We start from the raw sequence: 24,963 nt of genomic DNA, 5'->3' as shown, positions 1-24,963 counted from the left end.
CACTTTTGACAAAAGCATTTATTTTCCCCAAACCCACCCTCAACATACAAAGTCCCACATTTAAATTAGACATCTTCACGTCTTCCCTCCTGGGGCGCCAAAGAGGCCATCCCGACACAGGACTCCAAGGCGGGGGCTGGCCACGGACAAGCCAGGAGGTATCCGCCCAGGCCCCAGTAGCACCATGGTGGGAGACAGTCTCCTCTGTCCCCAAAGCCCTGCCAGCCCGCAAAGGTAGGTTTGGAGGGTCCTGGCCAGCTGCCCAGCAGCTCACACTGGAAAGACTCCTGGAAACCTCCTGATTCTCCAGTGTGGCCAGGGCTGTGTCCCTCTCCCCAGGCTTCTCCCCTACCCTAGGCACTGGGTAAGGTGTAGGGTAAAAAGCTGCCCCCTAAGATGGCCCCTGAAGACCCCAGAGAACCAGTGTGACCGGCACCTGCTTCCTGTGGGGGCAGCCCGGGTGGCATGGAGGAGATGGCAGGAGAGTCATACATGGCCCAGAACATGCAGCTGGCAGGAAGGGTGCCCGGTGTCCCTGTGAGCAGCAGGAAGGCCAGGCACAGGGCAGGAGGAGGAGGAATGGAAGAGGCAGCCTCCAGACTCAAGGCTGCCGAGGAGTTGGATCCTATGAAGGTCAGGAGAAGCCTGAGAAAAGGGAACTAGTGCATCAGGGCCACCGGCAAGACAAGGCAAGAGGTGACAGTGTAGTGTGTCTTGGAGAAATAAGGCAGGGGTGAGTTGAAGGCCAGGTCCTTTGGAGAGAAAAAAGGCAGCTAGGGTTTCTGTGTGGCTTGGAGGAACAAGGCGGTAGGGTGGTCTGTGTACTGTGTCCGCAAGAAATAAGGCAGCAGGATGACTTGGGAATCGGGTCACTTAGAGAAGTGAGGCTGCAGGGTGGTCTGTGTACCGAATCCTCTAGAGACGGGCAGAGCTGGACCCATGGGCGGGGGCAGGGCTCACTCTGAGACCCCAGTGCAGCCAGAGGGTGGAGCCCCCGGGTAGGGAGGGTCCCAGCTCCTGGTCAGGCGATTTCTTGTCCATCATCTGCATCTCCGGATGGGAAGGGGACAAAGGAAAAAACAACAAATTAGGGCTGTTTGTTCTACTCTTGGGATTATGCCCGAAGCCCCAGCATGGGTCAGGTAGCACAATGGCCAGAGAAGTCTGACAAGCAGCACCGTACCAACCACGGCTCTGGAGCCCCAGACAAGAGCTTGGGAGCTGGCCAAGAGGTGAGCAGCAAGGCTCCTGAGGGACACCACCCCCGTCACCACACGCTCAATCCCAAGGGCCCATCACACGGCCACCTCCTTCCTGCTGGCCTCTGTCTGCAACTCATTTTCAGCCCTTCCTGTGTCTCCTTCATCCCAGGCCACACAGGTCTTTACCTTCTTTGCTTTCTGAGTGTTTCAGAGGCCTCAGGGCTGCAAAAGAGGACGGAGAGAGCAATGAGGAGGGAAGTATTGAAAGGGAGGGCTGATGGGGAGCAGTGAAGGTGGGCAGGGCAGGGGCAGGGGCAGGGGCAGGAGGGAGACATGGAAGGGAAGGGGCCGAGGGTGCTGTCCCGAGCCTCAGTCCACAAGTCCCCGCTGTCCTCAGAGGTCTGTCATTCCCCTCCCCCGGCCTCAGTTTCCTGCGTCTGTAGACAGGACAGCCACCCAGCATTCCAGAGGTGTGGGGGTGCGCTGAGCCTGCTCCACAAACAAGGGTGCAGAGAGGCCCTAAAGGATGCTGGCATGTTGGCAGATGCCATGGGGGCCCGGGATCGCATGGGTCTCAGGCTGACCAGCTCCCCAGCCCCCCACTCCCACCTCTCCCTCCCTTCTGCCAACTGCATCTGCTTCCAGTGTGGAAAACGAGGTCTGATCCCAGGGCTGTCTCCACGCCTGCCTGTGCCAGGCACCAACACACAGAGAATTAATTGGCGTAATTGATTGCAGTCCCCTGGTGCCAATCTCCTGCCTTCCTTCTGCAGGGGTGGGGTGGGAACTCATGTCACCTGGAACCAGCCCCAGTAGGTCGGCAGGAAGCTGCCGTTCCCAGCCCAGGGGCTACCAGAAGTGAGGCCGGCCGGTGTGGGGGCCCTGCCTCTGCAGCCACTAGAGAGAGCTTTAAAACAGCCCTGCGTGCCAGCAGGGTTAGGGCCAAGATGACATTTTACAGATGGAAACTGAGGCCCAGAGGACCAAGGCCTCTAACAAGAACAGGATGGGCATGAGCCATGGCCTACCAATCACAGGGCTCTGATGGATTGAACACTTATTAGGCACCAGGCACAGTACTATGTCTTCCATACACATTTAACCTAGCGCAGGAAACCTGCAGACCTGCTGTTATCCCCACTTTACATACATGTGGGCAAACAGGCCAGAGAGGCACAGCAGCTGGCTAAAGGCTGTCCAGTTGGTATGAGATGTTCCAGACTGCCCTGTCCCCTGAGGCCTGGCTGCCAACCCAAGGAAGCCCTCCGACTGCACAGTCATGAGGTATCTGCAGCGCTGGTGACCGGGCTCAGAGATGTAGGAGAAAGAAAGGAACTTGAGGCCAGGATGGGAGGGCGCCCCCGCCCTTCCTCTGCACCCAGCAGAGCCCCAGGATGGGCCCCAAGTCTGGGGGACACTCTGCACTCAAACCGCAAAGCACATCTGGCCCTTCCAGCTGCTGAAGTTTCTCTCCCTCCCTGTGTCCCCTCCACGTCAAGAGGGCCACCTCTGAGCCCCGACTCACCTGTGTTGGAGCCTTCTCCATCCCCATCCTGGTCCTCAGCCCCTGGGAAACGAGAGTGCAGGGTGAAGGAAAAGCTCGCCCAGCGCCCCCGTCACCCCTGTGCTTCCCCACCTGGGCAACCGCTGTGGTCCAGGCGCTGCACACCGGGCAGGCACCTGAGAGCAGAGTACGCCGAGCCCAGGACAAGTCAAAAGGGCACCTGGCCCGCAGCCCACCACTCCCCTAGCCCAGCCCTCCTAGTGACACATGTGGCTTACACATGCAGGGTTACACTGGTTTACACAGATACACCCACCCCCTTGGAACACGCGGCCTCAACTGGCTACAGTCATCTCGTCACCAGACACCCACCCTGACGTCACAGACAGCAGCCGCTGAGGCTGGAGGTCTGTTCCCTCCAAAACGTGTGGAACTTTCATTGCCGTGGAACAGTCATAAAAGGTCTGATTTATTTATTATTACGATTACTGTTTCGACAGTGCCAGAGATCAAACCCAGGGCCTCAGGCGTGCTGGGTAAGCGCTCTGCCACTGAGCTGCATCCCAAACCCCACGAGGTGCCACTTTTAAGAGGTAATTAGGCCATGAAGGCTCCACCCTCACCAGTGGGATCGGTGCCACCCCTCTGGCCCTGTCACCTCCTGCCACAGCAAGAAGGTCACATCAGAAGCCAGCACCTTGATATTGGACTTCCCAGCCTCTGGGAACTTTCTGTTCTTTACCTTCTCCTGTCTCGGTCCAAGACAGCAACACACTCCAAGGCATACGCGTACATGGACACGCGCACACACACACACACACACACACACACACACCCTCACTCACCCGCGTTCTCCTCCTCACAGCTCTGCTTGATCTTCCTCCAGCACACAAAGGCCAGGGCCACCAGCAGTACAATGAGACAGACAGAGAGCCCCACGGTCACCCACAGGGCCTCTGGAGGAAACGTCATGGGCTGCCCTAGGGTGGGGAAGAGGGGACAGTGAGATGTCACACCTGGAGCCATCCCTCAAGACTGCTCTTGGGTGGGAACACATTGTGAATGAGGCCCTAAGTCCCTGCCGCCTCTCTTCCCCATTCACAGCTCTGGCTGGCAAGGCCTGAAGAGTCTGGGGGTGAATAATGCTCCACAACCTTCCATGGGCCCTACTGATTCTGGCAGATGCTTCAGCTTTCTCAGGATGATCCAAGGAGTTCTGTGATCTGCCTGCTGCTTCCCCTCCCTAGCCTTTCTTTCAAATTTCACCAAAGGAAACTGCACTCCAGTGAAACTGGCATCCGAGACCTGCTCTGCAGAAACAGCTGACTCCTTCCAGCCACCACACAGTGCTATCCGTGTCCCCTTCTTAGACAGTGCTTCAGACTCCTCCTAGCTCAAGATTGGCCACTAGGAGGTCCTCCTGACTATGCCAGAGTCAGCCCCACCGGGGGAAATCCCCATCCAGCAGCTCAGCAGCCAGGAAACTAGGGCCTGTGGCCAAATGTGGGTGGTGGCCTGTTCTTTACAGCCTAGGAGCTGGTGGTGTTACTGTACAGGGTTATGGGAAAGAAGGGAGGGAGGGAGGAAAAGAATAAAACAGGGGGAGAAGGGAGGGAAGGAAGAAAAGGAGGAAGAGAAAGGAAGAAAGGGAAAGAAAGGAAGGAAGGGTGGGAAAGAAAGAAACCCGGGTGTGGTGGCGCACGCCAGTAATTCCAGCACTTGGGAGACTGAGGCAAGAGGATCACCAGGAGTTCGAGGCCAGCCTGGGCTACACAGTGAGCTCAAGGCCAGCTTGTACTATAGTGAGACCATCTCAAAAAAAAGAAAAGTAGGGCCAGGGATTTAGCTCAGTGACACCTGCCTCAAAAACACAAGGTCCTGAGTTCGATCCCCAGTACCAAAAAAAAAAAAAAAGTAAAAACAGAGGGAGGGAGGGAAGGAGGGAGAAAGGAGAAGCAAGAGGCACAAGAGGATAAATCAATGACAGGAGAGATGCCATACTACCCACAGAGCATCTACCTGGCCCTTCCCAGGAGGTGTGTGCTGAGCTCTAGGCACAGATGAAGGCCTGGGAGTCAGGGTCCTCAGTCCCCCTAGGATTCCAGTGGGCCTGGGGAAGCCCTGCCAGGGACTCAGCAAGGAGACCCTGAGGGCCCTCCTGTGTCAGGAGAGGCACTGAGGAGCCCGGCTGGGTCGGGGCCTGCAGCTGTTCTGCGCACAAACCTCGATGGCTCTCTCCCTCTAGCTGGGTCCTGGGCAGAGGCTTCAGGGGAAAAAAAGTGGCCAGGGCATCTGCAGCATGGGGCCGGCACCCTCTGCAGAAGTCCCTTAACCCTGCAGCATCAGAGGCCGTGGCACAGAGCACCCTGACAGGTACTGCAGCAGACCTTCCTTCTACACTGGCAGCACTGCTGCTCTGGACACTGGAAGCCAAGGGAGCTGTCACATAGGTGAGCAGGAGCTGCCATGAGGCCAGCAGGGCCAGTCCAAGAAGCAGACATAAGAATCCCTTGGGAGCCTGCATGGTGGCACATGCCAATAATCCCAGTGAGGCTCAGGCAGCAGGATAGCTGCAAGTTTAAGATCAGCCTGGGCTACACAGTGAGTTGAAGGCCAGCCTGAACTGCATAGCAAGGCCCTTGTGTCAGAAGGGGGCGGGGGAAGGGGAAGAAGAAGAAGGATCCACTGGAAATTCTAGGGTAGGGATATGGCAGCAGCAGAGGGGGAAAGCTGCAGACAGGGTCTCTCTCTGTGTTCACCCCAAGGCTTCAGCTGGTGCCTAGAACGCAGATAAAACCCGCCCTCCTTCAGCCAGTAAAGGGCAGAGCCAGCCAGGGCTCAGCCCCACATTTTCAGGCTCTTCTCCGTGGAGAGGCTGGCATGGCCTGGCATGCTTAATGTCACTAACCCATCAGGCATGGGGGAGGCCAGCTGGAGCACTCAAAATCTTAATCTCAAGATGTTTCACCAGACACAAAGCTACCCGGAGCAAAATACAGGCCAAGTGCTCGAAAGTAGGCCAGACCTGCTGTATCAAAACTAGGAGGCTGGTCGGTGGGGGAGGCAAATCAGGCCGAGAGGCCAAAGCCAGATCCTGATCCCTGCTCATGTTTACTGCAGGGCACGGGGGCCAAGGCTTGCAGACTCCTGGCAGTTTGTTTAGTGAAGCCAGGAGCCTCCCAAGTTATATGCAAACTAGTGCATTTATCATGTGTCCTGGCCCCCAAAGGACTCAGAACCACTGTGCTGGTCTGCGGACCCCCTTCTCCGACTCCTCATCTGTGAAACATGATTGGCCACACTGGCTGGCCTACATGAAACCCCTTTAAATGGTAGCTCCCAAAGCATTAAATAAAGAATTAGGTGAGGGGAGCGTTCTCCCTGAAGACCCATCCATACTCATAGCCCTTTCCACACAGCACTGCAAATATCCAATTCAGCGCAGTGTGCAAGTGATCACGAATCCTTCTGTCTTTCCTGGTGAGAGCGTCGCATTCTCTGCCAGGCTCACTCCATCCTACACTTCTCACCTTTTTCTTGGGAACACACGGCTTTCCCTTCCAGATCTCTAAAAGGGAGACATGTCCCCCCAAGGAGACCTCTCAGAGGCTCTGAGAGCCCAGGGCAGTGGCAGGGACAGGAGGGATAGAAATAAGTCACTAGCCCTGAGGTTTGCACGGACACTGGGGTCAGAAGCTGGGTGGGCCGAGGGGTTGGACAGAAGTCACCAAGAGAAAAGAGAAGGACCAGACACAGGTGCCACTGTCCTGAGCTGAGGGATGTGGGAGGTCCCTGGGAAACTCGGGTGGCCTGAGGGGCCAGACTGCACAAAGGCCTAGGAAAGGGATGGATGGGGACCTCTCAGGGCTTGCAAGGGCCCAGAAAACCAGAGCTAAGGGAATCACCCCACGGCCAGCCTCGATACAGTGTTTGGCCACGTGGGGGCAGCAGAGAGAGCCCTGGCCAACCCACCTGCAACCTGGTGAAGCTGCAGGGAGAACTCACCTTGGCCTAGGAGGGCACTGACCACCTGGAGAGGCCCCACCATCTCTCAGGACTTCTGTATCGGATCATGTGCTGGCCTCTAAAACCCCTTCACACCACCCCGAGAAGTTCCCTCACCGTGTCCTCGGGCTGCCGGAGGCTGGCCCAGGATCCCCGCCCACACCTCCAGATTCCAGGCGGGTACTTTGTCCCCTCCATATGAAGCTTAAAGCACCATCTAAGAGCAAACATTATAAACGATTCTTATCAGCTCATTAAAGCAAGTCTCTTAGACTTCCTATCGGGGAGACTCTGAGACGCCTGAAATCGCTATTCAAGTAACTTTTAAACATTCTCCGGCGCCACCCAAATCTGTTGAAACTCCAATGTGGAGTCTAGAAAACAGGTGGCGGCTCCCTCCATCCCTGCCCAGCCAACCACAGGCCCCTCACCCGTGATGGTGACCGAGCCGTGAGCGTCCTGCTGCAGCACCCGGTTGCGCACCAGGCAGCTGTAGGTACCATTGGCGCCCAGCACCACCTGCAGCACGCTGTGCACGTCGAACAGGCCCTGCTCGTTGGCCATCTGCGACGTGGTCACGTTGCCGGTCAGGGGTGTGCCCTGCCCGTCCCGCCACAACACCTCGGCCTCCGGGTAGCCCCGGTAGCTGGAGCACGTGATGGTCACCAGGTCTCCAGGCCGCAGGTCCTTGCTGGGCTCCAAGGTCATGCTGGGCTTCGAGTAGGGGGCTGGAGGGAGGCAGAGGGCAGGGGTCAAGGACAGGAGGACAGCGGGGTCGCAGGGGAGAAGGAAGGCACCCGGGGCTATGGGCTCCCCAGCACCCGGATCAGCACTGCAGCTTGGATCTGGGGTCCACACTGGGGCTGCAGGACCAGGAGCGGGCCATGACGAGGGCGCCCCCTGCCGGCTCACCCGCTACCTGCAGGCTGACGGCGGCGCTGCCAAAGTCGCGGATGCTCACAAAGCAGGTGAAGCTGCCCTCATCGGCCACGCGCACGCGCTGCAGCCTCAGCGACGCGTTGCCGTGCGCCAGCAGCTCCGGGAAGAGCGCGGTGCGGTTGGCATAGGCGCTGCCCTGGTCGCGGCCCTCCGCGAAACTGTGCACCAGCTGCTTGGTGTCAGTCAGCTGCCAGATGAGGTTGAGCTGTGCAAGGCTGAAGTCGGGTTCCGGGGAGAAGGAGCAGCGCAGGGTGGCGTCGGTGCCCACCAGGGCCACCACAGGGTCCTCGGGGACCTGGATGTCCACGGCTCCTGGGGCGGGGCAATGAGGAGGGGTGGGGCCTCTTCCCTACCCCAAGACCCCCTTCCTCCTCCGCCCTCCATCTCCGGGCTCTGAAGCATCTTCCCATTTTCTCTCCGGACTGGAAAAGTAGGTTAAGCCTCAAGTCTCTCAGACTCCGGGCCTCCCTAATCTGAGAAGCCCAGCAGCTTGGCCCTGGCTGCAGGAACCATCCTTGGGGTCCAGCTCTGGGCAGCTGGAACCTCAGGGGCTCGGCCAAGAGCACCCCCAGCGTCCTGCCACTATCCTGCGCAGGGACCCTTTCCCTCTCCTGTCCCAGGCACAGTGGTGACCCAGGTGCATCTCCATCCTTTCTATAACCCCTGGAGTCAAGAAGATCAGCGGTCATCGACATCCAACACAACCTGGGGCCTCCCACCCCCATCCTTCTTATCATGACCACGTATCTCTCACTGTTGGGGGACTCAGGTAGGGAGAGATTTGGATCCTCCACGCCTGCAGTAGAACCGGAACCCTCCCTCCACTAGGGGTGCAGGTAAGCCACACACCTGCAGGGCTCCTGTGGGGGGCGATGGTGACGGAGCTGTGCGCGTCCTGCTGCAGCACCCGGTTGCGCACCAGGCAGCTGTAGGTACCATTGGCGCCCAGCACCACCTGCAGCACGCTGTGCACGTCGAACAGGCCCTGCTCGTTGGCCATCTGCGACGTGGTCACGTTGCCGGTCAGGGGTGTGCCCTGCCCGTCCCGCCACAACACTTCGGCCTCCGGGTAGCCCCGGTAGCTGGAGCACGTGATGGTCACCAGGTCTCCAGGCCGCAGGTCCTTGCTGGGCTCCAAGGTCATGCTGGGCTTCGAGTAGGGGGCTGGAGGGAGGCAGAGGGCAGGGGTCAAGGACAGGAGGACAGCGGGGTCGCAGGGGAGAAGGAAGGCACCCGGGGCTATGGGCTCCCCAGCACCCGGATCAGCACTGCAGCTTGGATCTGGGGTCCACACTGGGGCTGCAGGACCAGGAGCGGGCCATGACGAGGGCGCCCCCTGCCGGCTCACCCGCTACCTGCAGGCTGACGGCGGCGCTGCCAAAGTCGCGGATGCTCACAAAGCAGGTGAAGCTGCCCTCATCGGCCACGCGCACGCGCTGCAGCCTCAGCGACGCGTTGCCGTGCGCCAGCAGCTCCGGGAAGAGCGCGGTGCGGTTGGCATAGGCGCTGCCCTGGTCGCGGCCCTCCGCGAAACTGTGCACCAGCTGCTTGGTGTCAGTCAGCTGCCAGATGAGGTTGAGCTGTGCAAGGCTGAAGTCGGGTTCCGGGGAGAAGGAACAGGTCAGGGTGGCGTCGGTGCCCACCAGGGCCACCACAGGGTCCTCGGGGACCTGGACGTCCACGGCTCCTGGGGCGGGGCAATGAGGACCCGGTGATGAGGAGGGCGGGGCCTCCTGGTCTCCGTGGACCCCCTCCCCTTCATTTTCCCATCAATACTTAACAATTTTAATAAATTGAGAAGGGGAGACTAACCTATGTATGCGTACAAATATTAACAGCTGTTTTCTCTGGATGAAAGAGTGTCACAAGTGCTTTTTCTTCTCTTTCTAAAATGATTTTTTTTTTTTTTACAAGAAAGCATGCCCGTGCCTTTAAATATGGTAGAGAGGCATGAGTTCCTTAAAGAGGTGACAGCCGAGATACAAAGCCAGTGTAGGAGGAACCCAAGGAGCGGGGACAGTAGGTGGGGAGACCCGGCCTGAAGCTATCAGGAAGGAGTCCATGGAAAGTTTAGAAAGATGAGATTTATTTATAGCATTTTCACTGTAGATTAATACGAATTTTTTCAGTGCATGGAGATCTTCAAAGGCCTTACACTGGCCCTGGATCCCTTCATAAAACCCCAGGACATCTCAGGCCAGGTGGATCAGGGTGCCCGCGGTAGGGGACATCTGGGGCACAGACCTGCAGTCGCCTAGATGAAGCCCTTTCTAGAGGGATCACAACACCCATGGTAGAGATGGGCACCGCCTCTGCGTGACCACAAGATGGCTCCAAAGACCAGGCTTTGTCTTGCCAAGGAGGAAAAAGTTTACAGGTATTGAGCGCAATAAGGCTGGGGAGAGGAAGGGGTGGAGGGGCCTGTGTTGTTTTATACAAGAAAGCCAGGAAACACAGAGGAGGTCGCATTTAGTACCTGGTACCCACGTTCCCACTTTACAGACAGGACGTGGAGGCTAGGAAAGGCAAAGGAGGTTGCTCTTGGGTCCCACAGGTGGAAATGAGGGTCCCAGTTTGGCAGGAGCCCAGGTAGGGGTGGGCACCCCAGACTCCCACTGCCATGGTCTGAGTCCCTGCTCTCACCTGTGAGGCAGAGGCACAGCATGCCCAGGGCTGTGCCCACGTGCACACCCATGCTGGGGCTGCCTGGTGCATGCAGCATCTTCCTGTGAGGCAGCTGACAGCTGGGCTCTCTCCAGTCAAAGGCTGTCTCAGCCTGTGGGGAGGAGGAAGTGAGGTCTTTGTCGCCAAAGGTCTTCCCCAGGGCCTCTCTCACCGAGGCTCCCCAGGACCAGCTGCCCACGGGGAGGTCCTGCTGCTCATACCCCAGGGCTCCCTGCTGAGCGATCTTGGTAAGATGCTGCTGGCAGGGGGAGGGTGGAGCAGGGCCAGGAGGCTGACGCTGACCCTGAAGACATGAGTGTCCAAGTCTGTGGAGGAGGCAGCCAGGTGGCAAGTAAGGTGAGGTGGCCCACCCTCGAGCAAGCTGGTGCACGAGTCATTTTGGCTCCAGGTAGGAGGTGGTGGTGAGAGTAGGAACCAGGCTGCAGCCAGACTCAGGGAGGAGCTAGAGGTGTGCACTCTGACCAAAAGCAGTTAGGAGCCACCAAGTGTTCCTGAATGGAGAAATGGCATGGTCAGGGCTGAGCTTCCTGTAGATTAGGCTGACAGTGGTTAAATGAGAAGGACTGGGCAAAAGTGACAGCACTTGGGTTGACCAGTTGACCAGGAAGGGCCTTCACTGGGGCAGAGAATGTGGAGGCTTCTGTGTGAGGTATGAAACTAGCAGGGTTGGTGCAGAAATTCCCAGGGCAGAGTTTGAGGGCAGCTTGGTGCATGGCGGGGGCGGGGGGGTGTGTGTCACTCAAGAGATGCATTTGCTAGTGCAGTGCTTGTGTGCCAAGTGACTGAGGCTGATCAGAAATGGAAGAGGCAGGAGTAGAGCTGACCCTAAAGGCTGGAGTCAGGTCCGTGTGAGAAGCAGAGCTGTGGCCACAGGTCAGGCTGGGCCAGAAGCCCCCAACTTCCCTGGGTACACCCTGCTTCTGGTCTGGCCTCTGCTGAGGTGTCCAATTCGGGCAGGCTGCACATACCTCCTCCCTGTGTCCCACAGCCATTTCCTGATTGCTCCTGCCACATCCTGCTCAAGCTGTATAACCAGTGTCTACCCCTGCCAGCCACCACAGATCAGCAAGAATCTGAGCCCCCAAGGAGACAAGCTGCACCATTTGGCTGTTTTTCCAGGACAGATGTGTCATTTGCCAGTTTGCATAGCTGAGAGCCCAGTCCTGCCATCCCTCTCTGCCCTTCTGTGGAGCACACCTCACTCGGAACCACAGCATCCATGCCCGTCCCTGCACCCTCCGCCACCCTGGGTGCATCCTGGCCACCACCTCCTCCTCCCCCAGACAGCCAGTGGGGAAGCCCTGAGCAGCCACTTCCTTGCCAGGCGTTTCTGGTCCCAAATCTGGCTGCCTCAAAGCCTCACCGCCTGCTGACTCAGCAGCCTTCTGCACCATTCATAAAGGAACCCTTTGTGGGTACCACATCCTGCCCTGCGGCGAGGGCCACCCCAGCCCACAGGAAACCCTAGCAGGCAGCTGCCTGCAGCGAGCACCACCACACATGCCACAGAAAGCCCAAAGCTCTGGACAAAGGAGCTCCGGGTTCCACAGTTCCTTTCCTCTCTCCCACTTGGACAGAACCTGAGCCGGTCTGGGACCCCTGAGCTGCACCCTTCTCCCTTCCACTGGCCCTCCTGCCTCCCTACTTGGCCCACTAACTCCACTTTTCCCCATCAACCTCCTTCTCTCAGTGCCTTCTTTTAAGACAGGAATCTGCTCACCTCCTACCCTGCTCAAGAACTTCCCATGGCTTCCCATTAACCCTAGAAGGAAACCTGCCTTCCTCTCAAGACCCTTCTTATGATTGCTCCACAGAAAACTGATTCCTCCCACCACTGGGGTTTCCAACATGGGATCCCTTGGGAACATCGGCTGCCCACCTGCACTTATGGGGACCAGGGAGCACCTCTCCTGATCAGACCTGTCGGGACTCCCCAAAAGCTGAGCTATTCTTCCATCCAGAGGGAATAAGAGGGGCTCCCAGGGGTGGGCACTGGGTTTGCTTTTGGATTCCTTTCCTAGATGTGGGATCCAGCAACCCACCCTCATGCCCACCCTTGGGAGTTCTGAGAAATCCATGGCACTGAGAACTCGTACCCAACAGCTGGACCCCAGGGCACTGAAAACAGGATAAACACCTCTTGGGGGCAAGGTGGCACTTGGGGATCAGAAGGGTGGCCTGGGGACAGGAAGTCAGTCACTGCCCATTGGGACAGACAGGCAGCCCTAGTACACTGAGCCTCATGGTTCTGGGGCCTCCCAGAAACAGACTTCATGTCAAATGCAGCCCACCCCAACTACTTTTCCTACAGAGGGGACCCCTTCTGCCCAGGTGGGACCTCTCAGAGAGTCTGAAGCTGGCCCTCCCTCCTCCTCCTGGATCCCAGGCCCAGCCAGCTGTGGGGGCCTCCCTGGAACCCTGTCAGGAAGACCACAGAGGGCGTCGGCCTTCCAGAGAGAAGTGGAGGGAGGACAATGCCACCTTCACCGAAGGGGCACTGCAGGTGCCTCCAGCCCCAGCACAATTGGGGCAGCCCCAATATACGATCTGAGATGCTGTCCCATAAAGCCAAAGCAAGAAACTGGACTGAGACTAGGCCCAAGGTACCCCAGACTTGAGGGTGCCCACTATGGACTCCTCAGCCCCACCACAGCAACCAGCATCACCTGGTGTTCTCCTAACCCCGACTCTTCCCACTCCCTGCAGCACTCCTTGGGCAACTTCCCATCAAGAGAAAGCCAGAGAGACCCAGAGCTCTGAAATTTCAGCGAAGCCCCTGGACCCAGCTGTGCCCAGACCAGCCGCATACCTGAACTAATCTTTTTTTTTATTAAGTCAATTGGAGTTAAGTTTCTATTATCTGCAAGTGAAGGAGTCCTTGGATATAATAGATTCAGTCACATATTCAGTAATTCATTTATTCACTGAGTGCCCAGGAGGGCAGCAATGGGGACAGAGAGATGACAAGACTGTCCCCAAGGAGCAGATGCCAGCAGGGTAGGGAAGTCTGTATGCAGATAAATTGGAGCAGTTTGGTACAGAATACACTGCAGCAAGGGCCACTAGGGGGCATCTCAGAGCCATGACCGCCCAGGGATGCGTCCTCAAGAGCCAGGACCATCTCCCTGGAGAGGCTGGGAAAGGCAGCCCCTTCCAGGCCCCACAAGACCTGGCCTATTGCTGTTCCTGGTCTGCTGACAACCAGTCTTGGCATGGCAGAAAGTGAGCCCAAACCTCAGGGTTCTAGTCCCAGCTTTGACACTCTGCTGTTCAGTTTTCTTTTTCTTTCTTTCTTTTTTTTTTTTTTTGGTACTGGGGATCAAACTCAGGTCCTTGTGCTTGCAGAGCAGGTGGTGGAGCCACTGAGCTAAATCCCCAGCCCTCTCTGCTGTACAGTCTTAATGAGGCGACTTCCCTTCTCTGAGCTCAATGATCCCATTTCTAAAAGAGTTTGCTAGAAACTGATGGCATGTCATCAGTGTGTCAAGGCTGAAGGCACTATTATCCCTAAGGTTTGGGCATAGCTGCCATATAAGTCACACTGAAATGTGCACAGTGACTGTGGTATAAACCCTTACACCCATCCTCCCCTTCTATAGGATTTTTAGCTGGGCACAGGGTCACGAAACTGCAGACTACAGGTCCCAGCCTCCCTTGCAGCTGGGTGTGGCCATGTGACCATTTTCTACCTAATAGGGTTTGAGAGGAACTGCTCAGTTCAACTTCTGGGTTGTGCCTTTAAAGTGAAGGACATCCCTGCTTCTCCCTGCTCCCCTCTCTGGCTGGAGTGCAGATGTGATGAGGCTTTGGGGACAGTGCTGCCAATGCTGGTGCGCTGGGCACCACAGGGCAGCAGGACAAGCATCCTGCAGGGTTGTGATATCAGCCCTGGGTAGGACAGACCCGGACGGTCACGTGGGTGAGATATAAGCATCTGTTCCAGCATAACTCACGGTTATTTTGGGTCTCTCGCAGCATCTAAACTAATTTAAGCAGCCACCCCTCTCTCATCTCCCTGACCCCCAGCCTCGGGATACTGCCACTGCTCAGAGCCACAAAAGGAAACCCCATCTAAAACAAGTGTCCCAAAATATCAGTTGACACCATCTCTTCAGGGTCACTTAGAGCTACCTGAGCCCAGCTTCAAGAAGATAGCAGGTCAGAAGCAACATGGGGATTGCATGAAAGGAGATAGGAGTCAAGTACAGTCAGAAGCCTAAAGCAAGAAACTGGCAAGGGCCGGGGATTTAGCTCAGTGGTTTCACCACCTGCTACGCAAGCGCAAAGACCCAAGTTTGACCCCCCCCGCCCCCCGTACCAAAAAAAAGAAAAGAAATTGGCATGGGCCAGGGATATAGCTCAGTGGCACCATGCCTGCCTGGCAAGCTCAAGGTCCTGAGTTCAATTCCCAGTACCAAAAAAAAAAAAAAAAAGAAATGGGCAAACCTGGGCACACAGGGTAAGATGGGGAGCCCTAGACAGGACGCATGTACAGGAGGAAGAAACTACTACTGAGCCAGAGCTATGGGCCACCCACACCCAAGTGTCCTGTGGGTTCCGGGACACAGAAGATGAGTTCAGAACAGAGAATCACCAGGTGTTGGTGACAGAAACCAACCTTGGGACCACTGAGGGAGGTGACAGCAGAAGAGGCCCAGGACAAATTGTGGAGAAACTTCAGAGGTTAGTGGTCAGGCATGCAAACAGGGGCTCTCCCGGGCTCCCCCACCACCTCTGTAGCAGTGAGCGCCAACTCCCTCTACCGCACGCGTCTGGCTCTGGGACAGCTCCCACAGAACAAGTATTACAGCCTTACAGTCCCAAGAGTATTTCATAGTCCTTGGCAAGGCCACCATCGGGCAGCCATGTCACACTGGTCACCTAAAAAGACTATCAGCTCTGTGGCCAACAAGCAGCAGCCGTTAGTACTCTGTGGCCGTGGCACATTGCGCAGTGGCCCATGCCCCACCCCCCGAGTTGAAGGGGCGGAGCTTTGTGGGAGGGTCCTCCTGTGACTAGGACAGTTCACTCACTCAAGTTGAAGCCTTCCCTCCCACTACAGTGATCTTTTTATTTAATGTGGCGAAACATCCAAACACAAGGTTGATCATCTTAGTCCTGTTGAGGAAAACAGTTCGGTGTTATTACCTATATCCACAGAGGGCATAACCACACTGTGATTTTTTGAAGTACTGTTTTGACAGACCCTGATGTATAGGAAATGCTCATTCATTTTTTAGCGGATGGAAAAAAAGAATGAATGCTGTCTTCTCCCTGCTTTGTATTGTGGGTCCCCAGAGAGAACAAGGCCAGGAAAGGCCATAGCACCATCTGTTCCTAGATCAACGTCCATCCTCGATTCACCCTGTGGGTGAGGAATGTTTCTTCCCATGATCACCAATCTGATGTTCCCACAGTCCACCTTCTTCTCTATAAAGCTACTTATTTGCCCATTTCCAATCTACCAGCATTCATTCATTTATTCATCCAACAAACATTTACTAGTCACCAATGTAGCGGGCATTGACTATGCCCTACAAATAGAGCTGAAAAGATAGACATGAATATGCACTTACAAATGTTGTCAGTCCTCTCCCCATGCCCATAGTACTAGGAATTAAACCCATCCCTTTGCATTGAGCTACCTCCCTGGCCCTTTTTTAAAATTTATTTTTCAGGGCCAGGGGTGGTAGTTCAGTGGTACTGCACCTGCCTGGCAAGTACAAGGTCCTGAGTTCGATCCCTGGTACCGAAAAAAATAAAAATAAAATTTATCTTTTATTTTGAGACAAGGTCTTGCTAAGTTGCTCACACTGCTTAAATAACCAATCCTCCTGACTCAGCCTCTCAGAGTGCTGGAATGACAAGCATGTGTAACTGGGCCCAGCTAAAGACTGTCATTCTTAAACTGAGGAGTGTGTTTAAGTATCATGCTTCAAAAATTATCCATGATATGATGGGGATTTAGCTCAGTGGCATCGCACCTGCCTCACAAGCACGAGGTCCTGAGTTTAATTCCCTGGTACCAAAAATTATCCATGATATATATATATATATATTTTTTTTTTTTTTAATTTAGGTCAAATAATAGAAGCCAGTATTGTTGAAAGTGGATATTTCTCAAAAAACTAAAAATAGAAATTCATTTGACCCAGCTATTCCCCTTCTAGGTATCTTCCCAAAAGAGTTAAAAGATGGGTGTGGTGATGCACATCTTTAATCCTAGAATTTGAGAAGCTGAGGCAGGAGGATTCCTGTGGGTTCGAGGCCAGCCTGGGCTACACAGTGAGTTCGAGGCCAGCCTGAATTACAGAGCAAGACCTTGTCTCAAAAAAAAAAAAAAAAGTTAAAAGACATCTTATTACAAGAATACACCCATACCCATGTTTATAGCAGCACAATTCATATTAGCTAATCTTGGAAACAGCATATATGCCTATCAACAGATGAATGGATAAAGAAAATATGCTATATATACAGTGGAGTACTACTCTGCCATAAAGAAGGATACATGTGAGTCATTTGTAGGAAAATGGATGCACCTTGAGACCATAACATTAAGCCAAATAAATCAGACACACAAGCTTAAACATTGCATGGTTTCTCCTATATGAAAAATATAAATAAAAAACAAAAGATACATAATAGGAAATGGGGAGTGAGATCTTTTTGCAAATGGGAAGGGGACCAAGAGGAGGAAGGGGAGGGAGGGATGGGGAAAAGAGGAGCGAGGAAGGGGATGAAGGCAGACTTACGATGTGCCATGTCATGCACCACTCCCCACGATGAACACAACACACTGCAAACATGTAATAATAAAAATTAAAATTTAAATTAAAAAAAAAAGTTTCTTGTGTCCCAGGCTCTTTGCTAATAGCTTTTACTCATATGAATTCCCTTAAGCCTTCCAGTTCTACAAAGCTGGTACTATTATATTACCAACAAGGAAATTCAGGGACTGAGGGATTTGATAACTCGCTCAAGGTTGCATAGCTGCTTAGTGACGTAAATATTTAAAATACCTTATTTTCATAGTAAACAGAGGGGAAATACCTGGGAAACAATTGTATGCTGTGATCCCTGCTTTGATACAGGTCACACACACACTGTCTCCTCCCCCACCGGCCTGCATTTCAATTCCTTTTGAAGATCTGCTCCTTTCCTCCTTGACAAAGCAGGGAAATACATGCCAGCCACGTGACCCCCCCGCCCCCCCCCCTTTAGTAGCCAGGCTGGACAGTCTTCGCTGTTCTGTACCCCAGAGCCCCCCTCTCCTGCTCCAGACTGGCTCCTTCTGATAACAGGGCCTCACCTTCCGGCAGGGAACCCAGTCCATCTGGCGCTGAAGGCTCAGCGCCAGCTTCAGGCCTGAGCACGTGACCAACTCTGACTCACAGGAGAACCCACGCGCTGCCCCACTCGGTGATTGGTTCTCGGGCCTGGGGCCATCAATAGACTTTCTTGCTGAAGTTGCTAGGAAGAGTAGCTCTGGGTTGTTTGGCCATCAGTCAACCACTGACAATCTAAAGAATTGATCCAAACAAATGGGCAGAGGCCTCTAGAGAGGACAGCCAGAGGGATAGAGAGCCTTAAAACTACAACTATGTTAACCCTGATAACTGAAGCAAACTGCATACCTAGATTTCCCAAATATTTGGGCCGATCTTTTCTGTTTTTGTCTTAAGCCTGTTTGAGCTCAGAGTAGGCTATATCTGATACATCTTTGTTGTTTCTCTTCACCACTGCTTCTAGCCATCATCATCTGTTGCTAGATGACGACACAGACACAGCTACTACCTGAACGCTCTCCTTTCTCTTTCACCCTCCTCCATCTTATTGGGGGAGGAGCGACACTGGGATTGAACCCAGGGCCTTCACACTGAGCTACATCCCCAGCCTTTTTACTGTTTATTTTAAGACAGGATCTCACTATGTTGCCCAGGCTGGGCTTGAACTTCCAGAAATCCTCCTACCTCTTTATCTTGGATGCACTTCCAGAAAAGCCAGGGAGAGGTCTGCCACTTGAAGGAGGTCCCTGTTAGTCCCTGCAAGGTGCTTATTCTCTTCACTTCACTCCCCTGACCAGGTACTGCATCTCCTCTATTTAACTCTTCATGCTTCACTCTAGGATTAGCACATAACAGCAGCTCAGAGTATGGCTCAACAAATGAATGAATGAATGAATGAGTGAGTGAGTGAACGAGTGTTTGGATGGACAGCTGGATGGAGGGACAGGAGTTTGTATGTGATAAAAGCATCTGGAAGCCTAATGGTGAGCTCCGCCTGGGAGTGTGGGAATGAAGGTAAACGTCTGCACTTGTTTATCACTTGATACATTCCATTTTTGACAATGAACATGTAATTATTTCACAATGAACCAAAGAAAACAGAAAAACAACAACATCAAAGAGTCATGTGGATTTTAGACAGGGTTGCAAACCCTGGCCTCTCTACATCTGCATCCCCTAAACCACGAGGACGACAGTGTAAGGCCCGGGCCGCTGCCCCGAGATGAGCTCAGATTCACACACTGGGTGGGGGTCACACAAGAGGCTCATGAAAGAAATGAGCCCTGGTGATTATGAAGATGATTTTGGAGTTGAAAAACTGGAGACAGGTTCAAATCCATGCTCTGCCACCTCCAAAGTCCTGTGACTTTAGGGAATTATGCTGAACTTCAGTCTGCTCCTTTGTAAAATGGAATAATAAACCTTGTCCTCATAGGATGAGCATAGAACTCGACTGAGGAAAAAGATTCAAACTGACTAATGAACACGAGATGTTCCATAGATGGGTGGAGGCCTAGGAAGAGGAAAGAGGGGTCTCCAGAGTCCCTGGGAAGCACCTCCTGTTGGCCTTCCCTTGTCCTGATAATCTGAGTCAGTTGGGGCCTTTTGTGTCCAAGGCTGTCCACTGGGCACCTTGCCCAGCCCCATGATCCCACCCAAGAGAGCAATCCCGTCTTCCTCTCCATGTGATTTCTGTGTGTGTCACTGGGGCCACCAGGCAGAGCGGTCCAAGGTCTTCCTGGTTTCCTCCACCTGCTTCCCCTGGTGCGGGGAGCATAAAGAGAAGAGAGGAACAGAAGAGAGCCCAGGACAATTAGTGGCCTCCCCAACCACACTGTCCTTGCCACACTAAGGTCAAGCTCAGAACCTGCAGGGGCAAGCCCTAGGTCTTAGCAAGTCTGAGTACATGGGGAGACAATGCTGCGGCAGCTGGCCTGCCTTTCTCACTCGTTCTGGCCAAGGAGGTGTCCCTAAAATGAGTTTGCATCGGCCGGGGGCCTAAAAGCCACTGGACAAGGCAGCAGGATGCTGTCTTGGATGCAGAGGCTGAGAACCTACCTGACACAGGCACAGGGTGCACAGGTAGGTGGGTACACACAGCACTGGTGGCACAGAGCTCTTTACCCCGAGCTTAGAGCAGGAGCAGCCAGAAGAAGGGAAGAAGAGAAGAGAAGCAACGAGAGCGCAGGAGTCTCTTATTAGAGGGCAGATCCCACCCTCCCTGTAAGCAGCAGAGCCCTCTGCTCCCCCAGGGGCTTTGACTCAACACAGCAGGCTCCACTGGTCCTCAGAGCTGGACGGCCTCTTGGAGCTCATGTGAACCAGTGCCCATCTCTGTGCTCATTGTACAGATGGCATCTGAGCCTAGAGGGGAAGCCTGGCTGTTCAAGGGCCCACTCTCCAGCTGTAGTCACCAGCAGAAGTGACTAAGAGCCAGCTTGTGAATCCCTCTAGGTCTGGACTTTTTGCCTGTTAAATGGAACCACCAGGGTCCCTTGCCTGCTGCCCAGGGCACAGCACAGGCTCAGGAGCAGGCAGCCCTGGTTCAAATTCCAATCCAGCAGCCCTGCTAGACACTCAACCACCTGTCGATGACTTCACCTACTTGACACTCAATTCTGCAGCTCTAAAAAAGGAGTAATAATCTCTCCCCTGCAGGGTTGCCATGAGAATAATAAGAAAATTGAGAAAGACTTATACAAGTGCCCCACATGGAAATGGCAGTAACAATTATTCCTGTTGCTGCTGTTATTGCCACAGGCCTGGGGACAAGGCCTTCTGGACCTTTCTGCATGAGCTTCTCCTCCTCTGGCCCGGCTATATGTCTAGGTCCTGGGACCATTACTCTTTCTGTGTCTCCCCTTTTCCATCCAGAGCCCCACCACCACCCCAGCTCCAAACCAGCAAACATCCAATTCCTCTCCATCTCTGGGTCTGGCTCATTCCAGGGGTCCTGTCCCCCTCCTTTTCCCAGAATCCTGGTCAAGGCTCCAAACATCAGGGGATCCATCCTCCACTCCTGCAATGTCCCCAGAACAGTGTCCCCCCATGCCCTGAAGGCCAAATGCCCAAAGGCATAAAGGGTATGGACAGGGCATCTATGCTTTGGACCATGAAGAGAAAAAGAGGGACAGCAGGGCATTAGTGAGAACTGTAGGACACCGGAGGGACTCCTGGAGGCATCGGTATGACAAGGACCACTCACCAATGGCCCTGACCTGCTGTGAGGACCACTAGGCTCTGGGTCACCAGGTTGGGTCCACCCCCTCCCTGCCTCTGCAGGTGAGTCCCCTCTGTCCTAGGGGACCCTGCGCACATTGCTAGCCCAGCTGTGTGTCTGTGGGCAGTGACTTGCCCCTCCTGAGCCTGGGTTTCCCCATCCCTACAATGGTGCCCTGCATACCCCACCTCACAGGACTGCAACCATGACTACCTGAGATGGTATCTATTCAGCATTCAGCACAACCCCAGCCCCACACCTGAACCCCAAGGATCCCATCTGGCACATGCAGGAGATGCTCAACTGGGATGCCAGGCAAGGGTGCAGTACATGTGGCCCTCTCACCACTGTGTGGTCCATCCTGGGCTTTCCCACACCCCCAGACCTGACTGTGACCTCCTCCTCTTGCTGGTGGACTTCCCTGGCACTCCTGCCTGGAGGGTATGGGAAAAGGACAGCAATGAGAAGCCACCACCCACTCACAGGATAAGCTCATGGGCAGTGACATCACCCTGGCTACTTCCTTCTCCCCTGCCCCTGTAAGTCAGCAGGCCCATGTGGTCAGAATCTCAGAGGCTGCTCGGATGTGAGTCATTTATCTGCACACACCCCAAATCCTGTAACCAAGAACTGTCTGGCAACAGGCAAGACACTTGTTCTACACCACTCTAGAAGTCACTTTGGGTGTGTGGAATCCCAATAAATGGCTCTAGGGTCATGCTGGATCTCTGATCTGGATCTCTGTGTTGCCCACCTCAGTGGCAAATCCAAATCCCACTCCAAAGCATGAAGATTTCCCACTGCAGGACAGCCAGTATTGAAGGAGGGGTTTCTTCAAAGTTCAGAGCCAGGCTCACCAGAGTAAGGACCCAGGCTCTCCAGAGGATCACACTTCTATAACTGTTGTCCCCATAAAGATTAAAGGAAGCAGGGCCGGGGATGTAGCTCAGTGGCACCGCACCTGCCTGGCAAGCACAAGGTCCTGAGTACGGTTCCTGGTAGGGGGGAGGGGGCCCGGGAAGGTGGATTAAAGCATGCAGCCCACCAGGAGGCACTGAGCATCCAGTACCCAGACAGAGCTGAAGAGGGAGAGGTACCACCTCTCTTTCCATGTTAAGGCTGCCAATAGCCCAGGCTTCTCTTACCAGCTGGGTGGTATGATCACTCACTGCACAGGAGTTTGGAGGGCTCTGAGAAGCTCCCTGCAGGCAGGCAGAAGCCACTACCAATGCACTGGTACAGAGAACTCTAGGAATCAGTCATGGGACCCATGAAGCACTGCTGAGGCCACATAATGCATGGCTAAGAAAACTGTCTCCAGGGGCAGGAGATTTAGCTCAGTGGTTCTGTCGTCTGCCTTGCAAGTGCAAGGACCTGAGTTCGATCTCTGGTACCAAAAAAAAAAAAGAAAAGAAAAGAAAACTGTCTCCATGAGTCCCCTTGTCCTGTGACGCCTTCGTGCAAAATCTGACGTTCACAGGACTGACCCAAAGTCATGCACAAAATTTTCATCACCATGCAGACACTGTGTAAGCTGAATGCAACAACTGTCACATGGAAGAGGAAGATCACCATGGCCAACAGTCAACCGAGGCTTAGCACTTAAATTCAGGAACTCCAGCAATCAGGGAAATACACACACACACACACAAATTTCCGTTCCCAAGCAAGATGGAAATCTGACCCCATACATTCTACACTCACCTCCACCCCAGCCTGCCACTCATCAGGACCGACCCATTGGGCAGGCAGGTTTAGACTTCAATTTCTCTGCCCTTCAGAAGTCCTCCAACCCCATGTGTAGGCCCCCAAACTATAAGGATGGCTGCTCCCCTGCATCAGATTTCTTAGGATTTCTGGGAGGCTCAGGGGAATTAGAGAAGAGGCACAACTAAATAAAGAACTCTTACAGTTCAAACAGCTTCATTCCATTCTAATATAAAAAGTAAGTACAACGCATGAGCTTATAGGAAAAGGACCCAGGCCCTTCATTTAATGAAGAAATCAGACTCATTTCCAGACCATCCACAACCAATTAGACGGTAAAACAGTTTTTCTCAATTAAATCAACTCCCCTTCCGAATGCACACACACAGTTCTTTGCTTACTATTTGCTTTCCCGTCAAAGATAGATTCCAGGACTGAGTCATCCATCACGCATTTCCCATTAGGGCAGGTTTGGCTTAGATATAAAGCCCCTTCTCTGCCAGTTCACTGTCTGAAACTCCCAAGTCTGCCAATCGCCTAGCAACACCGAAGCTACAGAGGGCCCCGGGCGCTGGATTTCACTCCGTCTCCCTAGTGGCCCCCTCGCTGGGCCCCGACCTTCTCTCCACGTACTTCCCAGCTCCACTGCATCCTGCCTCATCCCATCTCCCCAGACTTCCCGCTCCCAACGCTCGCACCCCTCATCCCTCCTCGACCCCTAGTCTTCGTGGACCTCCGGACTGTCCCCACCTGTCCTTCCAAAGAGACTCTGCACCCCCGCCGGTGCCCACTGCAGCCTGTGGGGGTCCCCTGTCCTGCATTACCCACGCATGGGAGCTACCCAGCCCAGCCCAGGCTTCCCGCTTCCTTGAGCTTCCAGCCCCGTCCGCAGGTTCTGGGGAGCCACAGTCAGCCCGGGATCTGCAGCTCCGAAAGGAGACCAGGCTAGGGGTGCAGTGGATCTGGGCCCTGGAGCCCGAGGAGCGGCGGGTCCCGCGTGCTCACGTGCGTTGGGGTGGGGTACTGGACGCCCCGAGATCCCCGGCCACCCGGCTCGGGCGCGTCCTTGCCTCCCGCAGACAAAGGCCGCCCCGCCCCGCCCCGCGCGCCCAGCCACGCGGCACTCACCGCACCGCTCGCCGGACAGCTGCCGTAGCCCCTGCTTCCAGGCCCGGCCCGAATGGGGGCCGGGGGCTGCAGAGAGCCCGAGGGGCGGAGCGGGGCCGGAGGAAGCCGCGGGCACGGAAAGGCGGCGGGGTAGCGCCCCCGAGCCCCGATTGGCCCCGCCGCGACAGCGTGGAGCGAAGGCCCAAGCCCGCCCACTGGGCAGGGCCTGGGGCATGGACTCCGCCCCCGACCCCAGGCCCTCGGCCGGGGAATCCCCGGGGCACGCCCGGAAGGTGTCCCATCCCCCACCCGGGGTCCCACGCCTCCAAGGGCCGAGTTTCTTTTCTGTGAGCGGGGGAGGGTGACTGTCAGGCTGCTGGAATCCGCTGTCCCAACCCAGTACCGTACGGTTCCTGGGAGCTGGGCTGGCACCGCGGCTTGGAAAGGGGTTAACTTCTAGGCAAGGACTTAAGAGCTGCTGGGAGCTCTCTATAAATACAATGTCGTGGGCGCCCGAGCCGACCACAGGGCAATTTCCACCGAGATGGTTTCCTCTTTTTCTTCCAGCCATGACCACTGGGTCAGCCCTGCCCCCAGCCCCTTGCCCAGAGGCGGCCAGCCAGGCTCCAAAAGGGGGAGTAGACCTGGCATCCCCTAGCCTTGCCCTCTGGCTCTACACGGTCCAGCTCCAGCCTGAGAGGAGATAAGGGCCAGGCCTGTCCCGACTTTGCCTCTAAGGATCTGATACTAGTACCTATCCTTGGGCCAGTTCACCACGGAGATAGGAAGGTCCCAAGGGTGCAGAGGCTGCTGCGGGCCAGAGGCTGGGTTCAGAGCGTTCTGCACTGGGCTTCTTAGATCCTTCCAACTGCCCCATCAGGTAAATAACATTCCCATTTTGCATATGGGAAAACTGAGGCTTAGAAGGATGAAGGGACTTGAATCTTATGCCAGGCTTACCACCAAGTGACAGCAGCAGTGTGGGAGAGGGCTTAGAAAATACGCGTGAATCCATGCGTGTCTCTGCCTATGTCAGGCACTATTTTAAACTTTTCACTGTTTTATCTGACTCAATCTTCACTATAACTCAGGGAAGATAATACCATTGTTATGCTCATTTTTACGGATAAGGAGATTCAAAGGCAAAATGTTTCAGTTTATATCTACACATTCCCCAACAATACCATGGGCGGAGCTTTGGGGTAGGTGATTGGATTATAGGGCTCATAGCTGACTTCCTGTTAGGAGGCAGGGCCTGGTAGGAAGAGGTGGGTCTTGGGGACGTGGCCTGGACAGATTTATCTC

The 24,963-nt window shown here is 54.8% G+C and overlaps 1 protein-coding gene across 7 annotated transcripts; it reads right to left on the bottom strand.

Moving 5' to 3' along the window:
• Cd276 (CD276 molecule) lies at positions 1-23,812 on the bottom strand. Of its 7 annotated transcripts, XM_087199225.1 has the most exons (12): positions 23,680-23,806; positions 17,648-18,459; positions 17,091-17,134; positions 10,294-10,426; positions 8,999-9,337; positions 8,500-8,814; positions 7,624-7,962; positions 7,143-7,439; positions 3,552-3,686; positions 2,728-2,769; positions 1,389-1,424; positions 1-1,050 (listed from the first exon to the last, which is right to left on the bottom strand). In XM_087199225.1, exons 3-12 carry the CDS (start codon positions 17,103-17,105, stop codon positions 1,022-1,024), a joined length of 1,680 nt encoding a protein of 559 aa, XP_087055351.1. In that variant the 5' UTR covers positions 17,106-17,134; positions 17,648-18,459; positions 23,680-23,806; the 3' UTR covers positions 1-1,021. The 7 variants fall into 7 exon arrangements, 6 of the variants coding, with proteins under 6 accessions (XP_087055351.1, XP_087055353.1, XP_087055352.1 ...); XR_015446519.1 differs by lacking the exons at positions 17,091-17,134; positions 17,648-18,459; positions 23,680-23,806 and adding an exon at positions 10,536-16,343 and having other exon boundaries at positions 1-1,044; positions 1,308-1,424; XM_087199227.1 differs by lacking the exons at positions 17,091-17,134; positions 17,648-18,459 and having other exon boundaries at positions 23,680-23,812.
• Between the last annotated feature and the right edge of the window lie 1,151 nt (positions 23,813-24,963).

Source organism: Heterocephalus glaber, unplaced genomic scaffold (assembly GCF_053883595.1).
Source record: "Heterocephalus glaber isolate CG9 unplaced genomic scaffold, H.glaber_assembly_v1.0 deba00001689, whole genome shotgun sequence".
NCBI classification, from domain to species: domain Eukaryota; kingdom Metazoa; phylum Chordata; class Mammalia; order Rodentia; family Bathyergidae; genus Heterocephalus; species Heterocephalus glaber.
Note: the sequence above shows the minus strand (reverse complement) of the source record. Positions and strands in the feature narration are given on the sequence as shown.